Here is a 19207-nt window from a genome sequence, read left to right as displayed (position 1 = left end):
GCATGGGAAACATATGTTTACATTGGCAAAGCAAGTTAAGCAAGTGAAGTAGATAATAAACAAAAATGAAATAAACAATAAAAATGTACTGTAAACATTGAACTCACAGAAGTTTAAAAAGAGAAAAGACATTTCAAATATCATATTATATCTATATAGAGTGTTGTAACGATGTGCAAATAGTTAAAGTACAAAAGGGAAAATAAATAAACATGGGTTGTATTTACAATGTTGTTTGTTCTTCACTGGTTGCCCTTTTCTTGTGGCAACAGGTCACACATCTTGCTGCTGTGATGGCACACGGTGGTATTTCACCCAGTAGATGTGGGAGTTTATCAAAATTGGTTTTGTTTTCAAATTCTTTGTGGATCTGTGTAATCTGAGGGAAATAAGTGTCTCTAATATGGTTATACATTTGGCAGGAGGTTAGGAAGTCCAGCTCAATTTCCACCTCAGTTTGTGGGCAGTGTGCACATAGCCTGTCTTCTCTTGAAAGCCAGGTCTGCCTACGGCGGCATTTCTCAATAGCAAGGCTATGCTCACTATGTCTGTACACAGTCAAGGCTTTCCTTAAGTTTGGGTCAGTCACAGTGGTCAGGTATTTTGCCACTGTGTACTCTCTGTTTAGGGCCAAATAGCATTCTAGTTTGCTCTGTTTTTTTGTTAATTCTTTCCAATGTGTCAAGTAATTATCTCTTTGTTTTCTCATGATTTGGTTGGGTCTAATTGTGTTCTATCTATCTATCTATCTATCTATCTATCTATCTATCTATCTATCTATCTATCTATCTATCTATCTATCTATCTATCTATCTATCTATCTATCTACACATTGACTGTGTCCACCCCTGTACTGTAGGTGAACAGGATAAAGCTTCCTAAGCATCTGGATGAGTTGGTGGAGATGCAGTCAGACTCAGCCAACCCTGTGGCCAAAGTCCTCTTCAGGATCAGGACCGAACTCAGAGGGGTAGGAGTCCGATTCCCAGATGATATGAAAGCATCATGATGAATGAATTGGTCCCCCTCTCCCTATTTCCATCTCTCTCTCATTTACTCTGTTTAGATCTGGTTAACGTTCATGAAATGTTTCAACTACCCGGTCAGAGACAACACCATCAAACTGGCCATCGTGTGGTTCACATTGTCTTTTGGGTAAGATTGTCCTCTGTTCATTAGATGAAGGTGTGGAAGTCTTGCTCCTCTCTCAGCAGTACTTATCCCAGTCTGTCCCAGCTGAGTCTGTGTGTTCACAATGAAGTGTCTGACTCTGAGGTCTAGCCGGTGTCTCGCTGATATCCCTGTGATAAATGCTAACACGCTAACAGGGAAAGGTGATCGCCCATCTATACTGAACAAAAATATAAATGCAACATGCAGCAATTTCCAAGATTTGACTGAGTTACAGTTCATAGAAGTAAATCAGTCAATTTAAATAAACGTATTAGGCCCTAATCTATGGATTTCACATGACTGGGCAGGGGCACAGCCATGGGTGGGTCTGGGAGGGCATAGGCCCACCCACTGGGGAGCCAGGCCCAGCCAATCAGAATGAGTTTTTCCCCACAAAAGACAGAAGTACTCCTCAGCACTTCCCCCCTCCTCTGACAATCCCGCAAGTGAAGAAGCCAGATGTGGTCCTGGGCTTGCGTGGTTACACGTGGTGTGCGGTTGGAAGCCGGTTGGATAAACTGCCAAATTCTCTAAAACAGCTCTGTTGGACATTCCTGCAGCCAGCATGCCAATTGCACGCTCCCTCAAAACTGGAGACATCTGTGGCATCTGTGTTGTGGGACAGAACTGCACATTTTAGAGGGGCCTTTTATTGTCCCCAGCACAAGGTGCCCCTATGTAAAGATCATGCTGTTTAATCAGCTTCTTGATATGCCACAACTGTCAAGGTGGATGGATTATCTTGGCAAATGAGAAATGTTCACTAACTGGGATGTAAACTAATTTGTGCACAAATTTTGACAGAAATAAGCTTTTTGTGCGTATGGAAAATGTCTGGGATCTTTTATTTCAGCTCATGAAACATGCGACCAACACTTTACATGTTGCATTTATATTTTTGTTCAGTACAGCTAAAGGAACCACTTAGCATCAATAATACATTGCACTATTTTTCAAATGAACAACGTTGAAACAAAACAAGCTACGATGATGTAATTTCCTGTGTGCAGGTACTACGGCCTATCAGTGTGGTTCCCTGATGTCATCCATCACCTTCAGTCTGATGAGTACGCCTCCAGAGTGAAGACTCACAACAACGAACTTATCGAAGACTTCACCTTTAACTTCACCCTGGAGAACCAGATACACACCAACGGAGTGTTCGTCAACGACAGGTACTGTGTCAGCACACACACACACACACACACACACACACACACACACACACACACACACACACACACACACACACACACACACACACACACACACACACACACGCACGCATGCACACGCACACGCACACACGCGCGCGCACACAAACACACACACACACACACATCAACGGAGTCTTCATCAATGCCAGGCATTGTAACCAACAGACTCTCTTAAAGAGACTGTCTCTAATGTGTTCAACAGGCTCTCTCAGAACCCCCAGTTTCTCCAATGATAATATATTTAAAGTAGCCTCAGTAAAGGCTACTTAAAGTATCTCATTCCATGTCTGCAGTGTGATCCGTCATCACTGTTCCTTTATCTACACCGCCTCCAGGAAATTACAAAAAACATCATCTCTCTCCCTCGCCTCCTCCCAACCATTCCTTCTCTGTCTCTCTCTTTCTCCCTCCCTCTCTCTTTCTCTCCCTCTCGCTCCCTCTTCTCCTCTTCTCACTCCTTCTTTGCCTCTCTTCCTCTCTCTCTCTCCCTCTCTCTCTCTCTCTCTCTCTCTCTCTCTCTCTCTCTCTCTCTCTCTCTCTCTCTCTCTCTCTCTCTCTCTCTTCCTCTCTCTCTCTCTATGGCAAGGTTATCATTGCCTCTTTCAGAGGCCAGAGGAGACACCTCAATGTATATTTGGATAATGCTTCTCCTCTGTATCTTATCTTGGAACACAACATGACACAACACACGTATATTAGATTAGATGAGAGGCAGTATCATAGTACAGTAGCTGTGGGGGTGGATAAGAGACAGGCATGCTGGGATATATCCGACACACAATATCACAGGACCGTGTTGACGTCCTACACCGCTTACATTAGAAACCGTGGTTACCTCAGAACGGAAAAACAATCGATTAGAGCTGTAATACGTGAGAGATTAACTTTGTTCATCTCAACACCGCGCGCGAGTGAGTGAGTGAGTGAGTGAGTGAGTGAGTGAGTGAGTGAGTGAGTGAGTGAGTGAGTGAGTGAGTGAGTGAGTGAGTGAGTGAGTGAGTGAGTGAGTGAGTGAGTGAGTGAGTGAGTGAGTGAGTGAGTGAGTGAGTGAGTGAGTGAGTGAGTGAGTGAGTGTGTGTGTGTGTGTGTGTGTGTGTGTGTGTGTGTGTGTGCACTTTTTTTTGTGCATCAACAATACTGGCCAGTGGACCTGCGTTGCGTCTCTGTTTTGTAAAGTCTTTAATCAGTCCAGTTCAACACGTCTCCTTATCTCGCGGATAGAAAGGGCCGGGTCAGCGTATAGGCCAGGCTTGGCTCCTCGTTAGTGGTCTGACACCGCTGGCTGCTGGAGAGGATATCATAAATCGTTTATTTTCCTGATTACAATCTCAGCTCCTCGGCTTTGTGTGTGTAGACCATAAATAAGTGTTGAAGGTGTAATGGAGTTTTTTTGTTTTGTTTTTGCATTCTTCTTTTTTCTTCTTGTTTTTCTTTCTTTTCTTCTCTCCTCCTCTCCTTCTGTCCTAATCTCATATCCGGCTCGCTAGGTTCATCAGCATGAAGTTGAAGTCCGTCACCTTCATAGACTCCACGTTTCAGAACTGTTACTTTGATGACGTGTCAACAGTAGGCTCATTATTCAAGAACTGCAGCTTCGTAGAGGCCTTCTTTTATAACACAGGTGAGAGTCGACACACACACTCGGTTATTTACTTGAAATGTAACTCACGTCTCTTCCTCACAGCAACCATGTTATAGATGAGGTGTCCCCCTGCCTAGCTTCTCATAAACCCTATTTTGCTTCGCACATAACTCTCTTCCTCTCCTCTCTCTATATTTCTCTGCTCTCTCTCTCTACCCCTATCTCTATTCTCTCTTTCGTTCTGCTCTCACTCTCTCTGTCTCTGCTCTCTTTGCTCTCTCTCTCTGCCTCTCTATCTCTCTTTGTGTCTCTCTCTCTCTCTCTCTCTCTCTCTCTCTCTCTCTCTCTCTCTCTCTCTCTCTCTCTCTCTCCTCTCTCTCTCTCTCTCTCTCTCTCTCTCTCTCTCTCTCTCTCTCTCTCTCTCTCTCTCTCTCTCTCTCTCTCTCTCTCTCTCTCTCTCAGACACCTCTCTCTCTGTATTGTGCAGGTTGTAGAGGAGAGTGAAGAGTGGGTTCAGGCAGTTATAGCTTTTCCTTTGAATTTCCCCTGCTGAGATTGCCTCTTTGCTTCCTGTTCATTGTGCTTGACAAAGAAACCGAGCCGTGTGCACCACCTACAATGGCATTGCAATGATCGTTACACACACATAGGCTCCTGCGGCATTAAGTTCCATTCCATTTGATAGACAGAGGGTCACCAAATGAAACATTCCGCCCTAAAGTTCTTGCTGTCTTATAATGCTGTTTATGACATACAGGACCAGTCGAACATCTGGACACAGCTACTCATTCAAGGTTTTTTCTTTCTTTGTACTATTTTCTACATTGTAGAATAATAGTGAAGACATCAACACTCTGAAACGACACATATGGAATCATGTAGTAACCAAAAAAAAGAGTTCAACAAATCAAAATATATTTTATATTTGAGATTCTTCAAAAGTAGCCACCCTTTGCCTTGATGACAGCTTTGCACGCTCTTGGCCTTCTCTCAACCACAGCTTCACCTGTTATTCCATAGTTTTGATGTATTCACTATTATTCTACAGAGTAGAAGATTGTAAAAAAAATAAATAAAGAAAAACCCTTGAATGAGTAGGTGTGTCCAAACTTCTGACAGGTACTGTATGTTATATCATCGTTATGACTGTTGCGTAGCTCTTATGAAGTGAAGGTTCAGGTAGAGTGCAATTGAATTCTAAGAGAACCTGACTAACGGTTGAACCAGACGACACCTCCAGGGCACCAAGTGTGAATTTGGGGGGCTGTAAACAGTCACGGTGCAGTTCAGCTGACACAGGTTTAAAAACGGTTCCCCCTCAGCCTTTAGGAAACAGCTGAACATGAAAACAATTTGGGCGTGTCAGCTTGGTGCAAAAGCCACATGGGAAATGTAGTCTTACTGCCTCTAGCTGTGACACTCCTCCTGGGAGCAGAGACCAAAGAGAGAGGAATTGGGGAGGGAGGGTGTGGTCATGGAGGGAGAGGGGAGAGAGAAAAAGGGAGTGAGAGATGAAGAGAGAGGAATGGGGGAGGGAGGGTGTGGTAATGGAGGGAGAGGGGAGAGAGAAAAGGGGAGTGAGAGATGAAGAGAGAGAGGAATGGGGGAGGGAGGGTGTGGTAATGGAGGGAGAGGGGAGAGAGAAAAGGGGAGTGAGAGATGAAGAGAGAGAGGAATGGGGGAGGGAGGGTGTGGTAATGGAGGGAGAGGGGAGAGAGAAAAAGAGAGTGAGAGATGAAGAGAGAGAGGTAAAGCGAGGGCAGAGTGTTTGCTGCCTGTCTCTTTTATGTGTATTAATAGTTTTTTCTATCCGAGGGGAGTTACGTAGTTATCCCTAAAAGACCTGGGATGTTTTTGCTGATGGACCATGTTTTTGACCCCCCCTCCCACCCCCTGTTCACCCTTCCCTTCATCAAGAGAAGTTATTGAGGCAAAGAGGCAGGGTGATACCATTTGTGAATGATAGGGGGCAAACATGAGTTAATAAAAGAGTTATAGGCCAGCCTACTGACTTTCCTTATGAAAAGGGGATACCTAGTCAGTTGTACAACTGGATGCATTCAACTGAAATGTGTCTTCTGCATTTGACTCAACCCGTTTGAATCAGTGAGGTGCGGGGGGGGCTGCCTTAATCAACATCCACAGCATCCAGGGGACAGTGGGTTAACTGCCTTGCTCAGGGGCAGAACGTCAGAGTTTTACCTTGTCAGCTCGGGGATTCGAGCCAGCAACCATTCAGTTACTGGCCCAACGCTCCTACCCGCCAGGCTACCTGCCGCAGGTTCAACCACAGCGGGTTCAACCACAGCAACAAAATCCACCTGCCAGACAAAAAGCACAGAAAGGAGTCAAATTAGTACTCTTCATTCTCTGTTCGTCTCCATGTCTTTCTCTCCAGATATTGACGATTCTAAGCTGGTTGGGTCGAGGGTAATCAACAGTTCATTTCATCACAACAAAACGGGCTGTCAGATGACTTTCGACGACGACTACAGCGCCTACTGGGTCTACTTTGTCAACTTCCTGGGGACGCTCGCCGTGTTGCCCGGCAACATAGTCTCCGCCCTCCTCATGGACAAGATAGGGCGCCTGAGCATGCTGGGTAGGACTGTTTCAATTGTACACGTTTTTGAAATTCTACTTCATACAGAGTATGTCTTTGGAATTCAGACAGAGTTTCAAACTCACTGGAGTTTGACATTGCTGTGAAATGAAGAAAAACAATCATCACCAAAAAGAGTGTGTATTTGTAATGTGTTATCAAATGACATCTCGTGTTTTTGTGATCTTGTGTGTAATAGCATGTTTTGTCCTTCAGGGGGCTCCATGGTGCTGTCAGGCATCAGTTGTTTCTTCCTGTGGTTTGGTACCAGTGAGTCTATGATGATCTTCATGCTGTGTCTCTATAACGGCCTCAGTATATCAGCCTGGAACTCCCTGGATGTAGTCACTGCTGAGCTTTACCCTACAGACAGGAGGTGGATAGAACACTCACTCACACACACACACACACACACACACACACACACACACACACACACACACACACACACACACACACACACACACACACACACACACACACACACACACACACACACACACACACACACACACACACACACACACACACACACACACACACGTACCCTGACTCTCTCCTCCTCTCCTCTCCAGGGGTACAGGCTTCGGCTTCTGTAATGCTATGTGTAAGCTGGCAGCGGTGCTGGGGAACCTGATCTTCGGCTCTCTGGTTGGCATCACTAAGGCCATCCCCATCCTGCTGGCGTCCACTGTACTGGTGGGAGGAGGACTGGTGGGGCTTCGGCTGCCTGACACACGCGGCAATGTCCTGATGTAGAACTACACTACCCAGCAGCCTTCACTCATGTGCCGGTTAGGCTTTTGTTGAACATGCTGTCATAAGGACTACATATCTGGGCTGGCATTCAAGTATGCTATCTGGCCAGCTTCATGCTTAGCCAATTAGCTAAGCTAAACAATAGTACACGCCGTAACAATACAAAGTCGGTTGTCATAAGCTGACGGTACGTCTTTGTTTTGAGACAGTGTTATGTCGGCCTTGTTACAGCATGTTCAAATAAGGATATGGAGAAACACCAATGGTTGCCACACGGAACACACGTGTGTAAAAGGCTGCACCACCAATCACTCACAGACTGTACTCTGTCTTCAGTTCAGATTTGACTGTAAAATATGGGCATTCATGTGTTTGCTTGTTTGTTTGTTAATTTGTCTCTCAATAATGTAATAATGTCATTTATTGTGCTGCTGCTGTGCCATCTTGTACTTCAAACCAAAATGCCAAGAAGTGCTGTACACTTCAGAGTGGGGCGTGATTTCTCCTTTCAAAATAGTCAGTTATTCGTGATGTTTGTTCTTTTTTTTTGCCTTTTGCTCCAATTGCAAGAAAAACATGGCCATAGTAAAATAGAAATAGTAAGAAATAGCTTTTAGTGTCGTCAAAAGTTACAGCAAATTCAGCAGCTACATTTCTAAAGAAAACTGTGTGTGTGTGTGTGTGTGTGTGTGTGTGTGTGTGTGTTGTGGAACAGCTTAGGGCTTTGTTCTCTGTTGCTGTGGGTCTCTGTCAAAAGGAATTTATTCAGTAAGAAACCTCTGAGCTGCTAGCGATAGCTTCTTCTCCATTTCTTTGTATCTGTTGAACTCTTTCTTTGTCTTTACCTCTGGCTCTCTCTCTCTCTCTCTCTCTCTCTCTCTCTCTCTCTCTCTCTCTCTCTCTCTCTCTCTCTGTCTCTCTCGGTCTTTCCATTTATCTTTCTCGCGTTGTCTCTCTCTCTCTCCTTACCTTGCTCTCTCTGTTTCTTTCTGTTGTGATTCTCTCTCCAACCCTCTATCCTTCTCTCTGTCTCATACGGTAGCTTACCCTCTACAAAACTCAATGGCCTTTCTCAAATGTCGTGCCTCGTTCCCTCCAACCTTTCTCTCTTATGAAACTCTGCTGGAAATCGCTCTAGTATGTAGTTCTTCTTCGCTCTAATGTGTGTGTGTGTGTGTGTGTGTGTGTGTGTGTGTGTGTGTGTGTGTGTGTGTGTGTGTGTGTGTGTGTGTGTGTGTGTGTGTGTGTGTGTGTGTGTGTGTGTGTGTGTGTGTGTGTGTGAGACCTAGTTTTAATCCATATACAGAAAAGTAATATCTGCTTATGCGTGTTTAGGTTATTTGTTGCTGAGTTGATATAACATTAAACTATGTGTTTAAGCAGAAAGCAGGTGGATTTTAACGGGATGATATATGAAAAAGCCATTGTAGCAGCCTGGTCTCATAGACTAGACCTAACATGGTAAACGTAAATCTGGGACACTCAAATTAGTATGATATGTTGATTTGATATGATATGTCACATTTGGTAGGGTTACATAAGACCGATGGTTACTTACTTCTTAGGGCTGCAATCCCGTTAACGGGATCGATATGACAACAGCCAGTGAAAGTGCAGGGCGCCAAATTCAAACAACAGAAATCTCATAATTATAATTCCTCAAACATACATGTATCTTATACCGTTTTAAAGTTCATCTTGTTGTTAATCCCACCACAGTGTCCGATTTCAAATAGGATTTACAGCGAAAGCACCACAAACGATTAGAAAATAAAGTAAACAGAATTCACATTATAAATATTCCCTTACCTTTGACAATCTTCATCAGAATGCACTCCCAGGAATCCTAGTTCCACAATAAATGCTTGATTTGTTCGATAATGTCCATTATTGTAACGGCGTTTGTTCGTCGAAAGAGAGTCGGACCGAAATGCAGCGTGGTGGTCACTCATGTCTTTAATGAAACAAATGACGATACATGAAATAACTTAATAAATACAAAAACAACAAACGGAACGTGAAAACCTATACAGCCTGTCTGGTGAAACTACACAGAGACAGGAACAATCACCCACGAAATACACAGTGAAACCCCGGCTACCTAAATATGGTTCCCAATCAGAGACAACGAGAATCACCTGACTCTGATTGAGAACCGCCTCAGGCAGCCAACCTAAACTACACCCCTACTCAGCCGCAATCCCAATGCCTACAAAACCCCAATACGAAACACAACATATAAACCCATGTCACACCCTGGCCTGACCAAATATATAACGAAACACAAAACACTATGACCAAGGCGTGACAATTATTTATGTTCAAGGAGCTACTTTTGTTAGCGCGTTTAGTACGAAAATCCAAACGCTTGTGCAGGTCCATCCGAACATTGGACGAAAACTTTCAAAAGTTGTATTACAGGTCGAAGACACTTGTCAAACTAAGTATAGAATACATCTTTAGGATGTTGTTATCATAAATCTTCAATAAAGTTCCAACCAGAGAATTCCTATGTCTGTAGAGAAGCCATGGAACGCAGGTCGCTATCATGTGAAATGCGCATGACCAGGACCTGGCTCTCTGCCAGATAACTGACTCAAAGAACTCCCATCCACAACACAGTAGAAACCTCATTCAAGTTTCTAAAGACGGTTGACATCTAGTGGAAGCCCTAGGAAGTGCAACTTTATCCATACCTCACTGTGTATTCAATAGGGGCTGGGTTGAAAATCGGCCGACCTCAGATTTTCCACTTCCTTGTTTGGATTTCGTCTCAGGTTTTTGCCTGCCATAGGAGTTCTGTTGTACTCACAGACATCATTCAAACAGTTTTAGAACCTTCAGAGTGTTTTCTATCCAATACTAATAATAATATGCATATATTATATATACATATATTTCATCCAAGCTACTCAATACTGCCCCTGCAGCCATAATACGTTTTAAGGCAAAAACTAAAGTAGGGTGGTTCATCGGGGGGGGGGTTGGCATATAACACAAATGTCTAGAAACCCAAAGGTTGAGAGTTTGAATCTCATTACAGACAACTTTAGCTAATTAGCAACTTTTCAACTACTATTTTTTTTTTTGCTACTTTGCAATTCTTTTGCATGTTAGCTAACCCTTCCCCTAATCATAACCTTAAGTCACACCCTGTTTCTATTCTGTTCTGTTCTGTTTCACCTGTCCTTGTGCTTGTCTCCACACCCCTCCAGGTGTCGCCAATCTCCCCTATTATCCCCTGTGTTTTTATACCTGTGTTCTCTGTCTGATTGTTACCAGTTCGTCTTGTTCGTTCAAGCTTACCAGTGGTTTTTCCTGTCAGCTCCCATCGTTTCCCAGCCTCTCGTTGCTAAATCAAATCAAATCACATGTTATTGGTCACATACACATGGTTAGCAGATGTTAATGCGAGTGTAGCGAAATGCTTGAGCTTCTAGTCCGTCCAGTCTAACAACGACCATGCTAGTCCTCCCGCTTTTGACCATTGCCTGTCCTGACCCTGTACCCACCCTCCTGACCTCTCTGCCTGGCCCTGAGCCTGTCTGCCGTCGTGTACCTTTGCCTGTCCCTGACCCTGTACCCACCCTCCTGACCTCTCTGCCTGACCCTGAGTCCGCCTGCCGTCCTGTACCTTTGCCTTACCCTGGATGTTCGACCCCTGCCTATCTTGACCTGTCTTGCCTGCCCAGTTGCTACAATAAACAGTGTTTACTTTGACAGTCTGCATCTGGATCTTACCTTGATTCCTGATACCTTAACCCTTTAACCTAACCCCTAAACTTAACCCTAACACCCAACTCTAACTCCTAGCCTAGCTAATGTTAGCCAGCTAGCTATAATTCGTAACATATCATATGAAATGGGTGATGGTCGTCCACAAATGAATAGATACCATAGAAAACGTAACATAGTGTTTTTCAGATTTACGTACAGAATAATACAAAATGCTCTGAGACCAGGTTGATTGTAAACGTAGCCTGAGTTTAATCAAAGGTACATATTGCTGCTACCCTCAGTGCTATGGGTCGGACGGGAACACAAGATAGGTGATAAGATACGTTCTTTAGTCAGCCTAGGTGCCATAGTTTCACTATGTTACAAAATATTGATTCTGTAAGGATAGAATCCGAACTAGAGAAGCGTCAATGAAGGATGATGAAGGGATATTTCACCCATTTGACTTGTTTACATGGATTACTTTCTCGGTATCCATACGATTACCTAAATGTATAGTTTGTGGGGGAACTGCAGGAGTATATTGGCAGTGTTGCAGTGCATGCTTTTGCTTTTGACCAGGAATTGATAGTTTGTGTAGATGTACAATATGTGTGTGCATGTGTGTGTGTATGATATCGGGTGTGTGTGTGTGTTTATTATAATGTATACATTCAAAAGTTTTTAGTTTTCCAACCATGGGTTGGGGTCGATATTGATGAGTTGATTTAACTCACTGAAGTGTCTGATTGGTTTGTTAATGAGTTTCTGTGTCTGTCAGCTCGTCCAACTGCATAATTTGCAGCCATCTATCCCTCCTCACGTCACTCTGTGTGAAACAAAATCTAAGGCCTAGATCTAAGGCCTAGATTCAATCAGATTTCAAGCGTTAACTGGAGACAGCAGACACCAGCATAGTGGATGTTTTGGCAGCATCAAAACATCCACTGCTCTTTTGCGATCAGAGTTGGACGTTCCGAACGAGAAAGTATAGGCCATACAGAAATAATTATGCTCAGAATGAAAAATCATGAATTCAAATGAGGATTTCTGTCAGACCTAATTGATGTGCAGATTACATCTCAAATTCCTGTGTTCCAATTTCTAAACAAGGCTGCATAGGATTTACGTTAGTGCGACTCCTTGCAGCCAATGGCATTGCCCGCTTTAGGTATAATGCCAGGAGCCGCTTGTGGATTTGACAGCTCTAACGCAGTTCCACCTCTGCCAAAACAACCGCTACGCGGATCTGATTGAATAGAGCCCTAAAACTACACCTCTGTTAAAATAGGAAACTTTGCATGTGTGCTACTAAAGTATTTCTGTTGCTGTGCTGTTTTTGTGTCTCTGCTTACAGGGATGTAGTGGTAAAAAAATATATAAAGGTGGCTATACGTTGAATGCCGGCCGAGATGACAGGCGTAGAGGATCGAGTAACGTAAGCACTAATGCTAACCATGCTAATTGGCGTAATAGCCAGGTGTGCTAACAACATAATAAACACAATTTTCTTAAACGTTTGTTTCCGCTCCACTACATCCCTGCTGCTGTTCTTCTGTGGAGGAGCTGCTATGTTCATCTGGGTCAAAGGTGAATGTTTCATTCTGGTGAGGTCCTTGTTGTCAGGTTGTTCTGTGGGCAGGTGTCCGTCCCAGCTTCTGAGTTGACTTCTGGGTAGTTGTGACGGGCATGCCAGTGGTGAGAGGACTGTACTGTACGTAGCTACAGACATGCCAGTGGTGAGAGGACTGTACTGTACGTAGCTACAGACGTGCCAGTGGTGAGAGGACTGTACTATACGTAGCTACAGACATGCCAGTGGTGAGAGGACTGTACTATACGTAGCTACAGACGTGCCAGTGGTGAGAGGACTGTACTGTACGTAGCTACAGACGTGCCAGTGGTGAGAGGACTGTACTGTACGTAGCTACAGACGTGCCAGTGGTGAGAGGACTGTACTATACGTAGCTACAGACGTGCCAGTGGTGAGAGGACTGTACTGTACGTAGCTACAGACATGCCAGTGGTGAGAGGACTGTACTGTACGTAGCTACAGACATGCCAGTGGTGAGAGGACTGTACTATACGTAGCTACAGACGTGCCAGTGGTGAGAGGACTGTACTATACGTAGCTACAGACGTGCCAGTGGTGAGAGGACTGTACTATACGTAGCTACAGACATGCCAGTGGTGAGAGGACTGTACTGTACAGACATGCCAGTGGTGAGGACTGTACTACGTAGCTACAGACATGCCAGTGGTGAGAGGACTGTACTGTACGTAGCTACAGACATGCCAGTGGTGAGAGGACTGTACTGTACGTAGCTACAGACATGCCAGTGGTGAGAGGACTGTACAGTGGACATGCCAGTGGTGAGAGGACTGTACTATACGTAGCTACAGACATGCCAGTGGTGAGAGGACTGTACTGTACGTAGCTACAGACATGCCAGTGGTGAGAGGACTGTACTATACGTAGCTACAGACGTGCCAGTGGTGAGAGGACTGTACTATACGTAGCTACAGACATGCCAGTGGTGAGAGGACTGTACTGTACGTAGCTACAGACATGCCAGTGGTGAGAGGACTGTACTGTACGTAGCTACAGACATGCCAGTGGTGAGAGGACTGTACTGTACGTAGCTACAGACATGCCAGTGGTGAGAGGACTGTACTGTACGTAGCTACAGACATGCCAGTGGTGAGAGGACTGTACTGTACGTAGCTACAGACATGCCAGTGGTGAGAGGACTGTACTATACGTAGCTACAGACGTGCCAGTGGTGAGAGAACTGTACTATACGTAGCTACAGACATGCTATAGACCAGGACTATTCAACTCCAGGCCCTCCAGGTCCCTCCAGGCCCTCCAGGTCCTCCAGGCCCTCCAGGTCCCTCCACAGTACTGCTAGGTTTCTCTTCTCTCTCCCTCTTCTCACCGATCATTCAAGAATTCAAGTTCATCTGTACTTTTTCCAAAAACATTTGATGCTTTACAGTAACCCAGTCTAGACCCTGAAAGAACAAGATCGTATTTGATCGGCCAGAGAATCCATTGACCAAGTCTGAGTCGGTCCCTGATCAGAGGAGGGAGGGATGAAAACCAGCAGTGCTGAAGTTACTAGTCCTTTAGGCCCAGGTTGGAATAGCCCTGCTATAGACAATACGTAGATAGAGGTGTGTGTTAAACCATTTACTAAATATCTGTCCTTGATGTAGTTTAACCTGATGAGGGAACGTTAACATGTGCCATGTCTAAAGTCTAAAGAGGTTTAGGTTAAACTGGGATCTAAATGTATTCAATAAAGGCTTACATTATCTAACAACCATGGTACTTGTATTACAGATTTTTTTTTTTACATCGGTGTCATTTGTCAAGATGGACAGAGGGTGGAGCTGTCCATTCGGTGTGTATGTGTGTTACAACTGTTTTGGCTTAGAGTTACAGGGCTAATGTGCTCTTCTGTTGCGCAGGGGGCCCAGTTTGACCGTAACTGAGTGCTGCTGAGTATCTCACAGTTGTACATAAGCTTCAATAACAACATAAACAGGTTGTTCATCATCAGTGGGTAAGCGATCTCCAATAACACCCTTCATGTTATCTACAGGCTACTGTGTGTGTGTGTGGGGGGGGGGGTCCTTTATCCGGATCCTATGAGAACCCTGTTACTACTACTACTAATATTACTACGTAGTATTACTAATACTTGACTTACAGAGTGAGGGGGAGTACCTGAGAAGAGAATTACCTGAGATGATAAGTACCTAAGTAAAGGTGAAGTATGATGAAACCAAGATTGAACTCTTTGGCCTGAATGGAGGAAACCTGGCACCATCCCTACGGTGATTCATGGTGGTGGCACCATAATGCAGTGGGGATGTTTTTCAGCGTCAGAGACTGGGAGACTAGTCAGGATCGAGGGAAAGAGGGAAAGAGCAAATTACAGAGAGATCATTGATGAAAACCTGCTCCAGAGTGCTCAGGACCTCAGACTGGGGCAAAGGGTCACCTTCCAACAGGACAATGATCCTAAGCACACAGCCAAGACAACGCAGGACTGGCTTTGGGTAAAGTCTCTGAATGTCCTAGAGTGGCCCAGCCAGAGCTCGGACTTGAACCCAATCGAAAATCTCTGGAGAGACCTGAAAATAGCTGTGCGGCGACACTCCCTATCCAACCTGACCGAGCTTGAGAAGACCTGCAGAGAAGAATAGGAGAAACCTCGCAAATACAGGTGTGCCAAGCTTGTAGCATCATATCCAAGAAGACTTGAGGCTGCAATCGCTTCCAAAGATGCTTCAACAAAGTACTGAGTAAAAGGTCTGAGTACTTATGTTGATGTGATATTTCCGTTTTATATTTTTAATGCATTTGCAAACATTTCTAAAAACCTACTTTGTCATTATGGGATATTGTGTGTAGATAAAAAATGAGGGGGAAAAACAACGGAATCTATTTTAGAATGAGGCTGTAACGTAACGTGGAAAAAGTGAAAGGGTATGAAAACGTTCTGAATGCATTGTATGTCTGTACATACTCATGTACAGTACGTTTTTCATGAATAGAGAGTCATTATGGATTTAAATAAACCATTTATCATCTGAAGTGGAGGATGTGAAGACCATTAGAGGTAAGAGGAGATCAGTGTATTTCACTTTCCAATCCAGACAACAGGGAGCAAAAATAATCTTGTTTGTGTTGTCTGTATGTCACGTTCTGACCTTAGTTCTTTTGTTATGTCTTTGTTTTAGTATGGTCAGGGCGTGAGTTGGGTGGGTTGTCTATGTTCCTTTTTCTATGTGGTGTTTTCCCACCTGTGTGGTGTGGGTGAACATGAACATGTAGCTGCGCATTGGTCCTCCGATCCTTCCTACTACTCCTCAGAAGAGGAAGAACAAAGCCGTTACACTGTATTTGAGAGAAAAAGAATGAGAGCACTCTTGTTTGAAAACAATGAGTGGAGAAAGAGGAATAGATGTTTGTGTGTGTGCCTGACAGAGAGACAATCTGATGAATAGTTGTTGGAATGATGCAAACATAAGTTTTATTGCAGGGAAGATAAGCATAGCTCGGGAGACATAGAACCACTAATAGTAAGTCACTATGATATAATTAAGCAATAAGGCCCGAGGGGGTGTGGTATATGGCCCTCTCGCACCTGGACAAAATGAATACCTAAGAGAGAATGCTGTTCATTGTCTACAGCTCAGCGTTTAACAACATTGTGCCTGCAAAGCTTCTAAGCTAAGCACCCTGGGACTAAACACCTCCCTCTGCAACTGGCTCCTGGACTTCCTGACACTCTGCCACCAGGTTGTAGGGTTAGGCAACAACACATCTGCCACGCTGATCTTCAACAAGGGGGCCCCTCAGGGGTGTGTGCTTAGACTCCTCCTGTACTCTCTGTTCACCCATGACTGCGTGTCCAAGCACGGCTCCAACACCATCGTTAAGTTTGCTGACGACACAACAGTGGGAGGCCTGATCACTGACAATGATGAGACAGCCTATAGGGAGGAGGGTTGAGAATTTCAAGTTCCTTGTTGTCCACATCACCAACGACCTATCATGGTCCTAACAAACCAAGAAAGTTGTGTAGATGGCAGCACTTATTCCCCCTCAGGAGACTGAAAAGATTTAGCATGGGTCCCTAGATCCTCAAAAAGTTCTACAGCTGCACCATTGAGAGCATCCTGACTGGTTGCATCACCGCCTGGTATGGCAACTGCTTGGCATCCGACCGTTTGGCGTTACAGAGGGTAGAGCTTACGGCCCAGTACATCTCCGGGGCCAAGCTTCCAGGACCTATATACTAGGTGGTGTCAGAGGAAGGCCCAAAAAATTGTCAAAGACTCCAGTCACCCAAGTCTTAGATTGTTCTCTCTGCTACCACACAGCAAGCGGTACCGGAGCCCCAAGTCTAGATCCAAAAGGCTCCTTAACAGCTTCTACCCCCCCAAGCCATAAGACTGCTGATCAATTAATCAAATGGCCACCTGGACTACTTGCATTGTACCCCCCGCCCTGTTCACTCGCTGTTCATTATTTATGCATACTTACTTTACCCCTCCCGATATGTACAAATGACCTCAACAAACTTGTACCACCGTTCCACCGCACATTGACTAGGTACCCCCATTAGGTGTTCCTAATGTTTTGTACAGTCCACTTAGATATGGTAAGTTTCACGTTTCCTAAATTCTTAGAATGTTTCGGAATGATGTATACTAAGGGATTTGTGAAAATTCCAATGCAATATAGAGTGGGAAAGCGGCTGTGCGTTTGTACAAATAATAGACCAAAATAAACATGTGTCTTGTCCAGGACCGGACTGTACCCAGACCGGTGGGTGTGCTATAGCCAATTGGAAATACAGTAGACCTATATACAAACAAACAATATGCCATCACTGAACTGGACTGTGTGTTTACAGGCAGTAGCAACAGCTTGACTTTAGATCATTACAACGCATTCGCCAAAAGCCACAAAATACACCTGAATGTACATTTGGGAACTTTACAGTCCCATTGATCTAACAACCATGAAAAGGTAGGCTCTCTCTCCCTCAGTTATGCACATCAACAACAAGATCAACAACTAATCCTAGACAGAGCAAGATGAGCGAAAATCTATCAAAGGAACATTCGATAAACACTCTCAATTTTTTTTCAGCTAGTCTGCCGTCAAAATTGCAGTGCTAAACGATGGAGAATTGCAGCCTCCTCATCCTTCTGCAGCTTGCCTGCCAAATGTTTGCTTGCCCCAACCAAGCACCCAAGCTAACTGGCTAAAGCTGGCTAGCTTGCTAGCTATCGTTAGCTACTTCCAGACATAAATGAGAGAACACCTCACTCTGAAGGTGTAAAGTTTTAAGTTCCTCGGCGTACACATCAGGGACAAACTGAAAAGGCCTACCCACACAGACATCGTGGCGAAGAATGCGCAACAGCTCCTCTTCAACCCCAAAAACAATCACAAACTTTTACAGATGCACAATCGAGAGCATCCTGTCGGGCTGTATCACCGACTGGTACGGCAACTGCTCCGCCCACAACCGTAAGGCTCTCCAGAGGGTAGTGAGGTCTGCACAACGCATCACCGGGGGCAAACTACCTGCCCTCCAGGACACCTACACCACCCGATGTCACAGGAAGGCCATAAAGATCATCAAGGACAACAACCACCCGAGCCACTGCCTGTTCACCCCGCTATCATCCAGAAGGCGAGGTCAGTACAGCTGGGACCGAGAGACTGAAAAACAGATTCTATCTCAAGGCCATCAGACTGTTAAACAGCCATCACTGACATTGAGTGGCTGCTGCCAACATACTGACTCAAATCTCTAGCCACTTAATAATTACAAATTGGATGTAATAAATGTCACTTTAAACAATGCCGCTTTATATAATGTTTACATACCCTACATTACTCATCTCATAAGTATACTGCACTCTATACCATCTACTGCATCTTGCCTATGCCGTTTGGCCATTGCTCATCCATATATTGTTATGTACATATTCTTATTCATTCCTTTACCCTTGTGGGTATAAGGTAGATGTTGTAGAATTGTTAGATTACTTGTTAGATATTACTGCATAGTTGGAACTAGAAGCACAAGCATTTCGCTACACTCGTATTAACATCTGCTAACCATGTGTATGTGACCAATAATACTTTGATTTTATTTTATTTACTTGTCGTAGCAGAGTTGTTTACACATAGAGCGTTCTTGACTAACTATTACTATTTTGCCTACATTTATTAACCCCTGTTGCACTTTCATAAATTCAGCAGTTGTTCAGCACTCTGGCGCACTCAGATGAGTGCTCTGAAATTGGAGGACATAGCTGGAGTAAATCTGCGAATGCAAGAGATGCTAACTGTATAACAGTCGTTCAAGTTCTTGCTCGCTAACCAAAATTACACCTGCATCTCTAGCTGTTTTTAGTCACCGAAGAACAATATGAGGGGGAAAAGTCAGTCGCTCATCCACTCTTCCAATGGCATGACATGACATCCTCCTAGCAGCTAGCTATCTAGCTAACGTTAGGATCTGTGTTTTTAGCTTGGTACATAAATAGATACAATAGCCTATTTGCCACGTTATGACTGACTTGTGATGATTGCCTTTGCTAGTTTCATTGAAATGACAT

General features: G+C 44.3%; 1 protein-coding gene across 1 annotated transcript in view; it reads left to right on the top strand.

Moving 5' to 3' along the window:
• The window catches only part of LOC118385585 (synaptic vesicle glycoprotein 2C-like), a 74503-nt gene extending 61252 nt beyond the window's left edge, over positions 1 to 13251 (top strand). Inside the window, exons 7-13 of the mRNA XM_052521452.1 lie at positions 860 to 970; positions 1067 to 1155; positions 2184 to 2348; positions 3878 to 4011; positions 6371 to 6574; positions 6791 to 6950; positions 7150 to 13251. Of these exons, the coding sequence (XP_052377412.1) occupies positions 860 to 970; positions 1067 to 1155; positions 2184 to 2348; positions 3878 to 4011; positions 6371 to 6574; positions 6791 to 6950; positions 7150 to 7333 (1047 nt within the window). The 3' untranslated portion in view covers positions 7334 to 13251. The remainder of the gene's footprint in view (positions 1 to 859; positions 971 to 1066; positions 1156 to 2183; positions 2349 to 3877; positions 4012 to 6370; positions 6575 to 6790; positions 6951 to 7149) is intronic.
• Positions 13252 to 19207: the final 5956 nt, after the last annotated feature.

This window comes from Oncorhynchus keta, chromosome 6 (genome assembly GCF_023373465.1).
Source record: "Oncorhynchus keta strain PuntledgeMale-10-30-2019 chromosome 6, Oket_V2, whole genome shotgun sequence".
Classification (NCBI taxonomy): domain Eukaryota; kingdom Metazoa; phylum Chordata; class Actinopteri; order Salmoniformes; family Salmonidae; genus Oncorhynchus; species Oncorhynchus keta.
The sequence above is the reverse complement of the archived record's forward strand: the minus strand, read 5'-3'. Positions and strand labels throughout refer to the sequence as shown.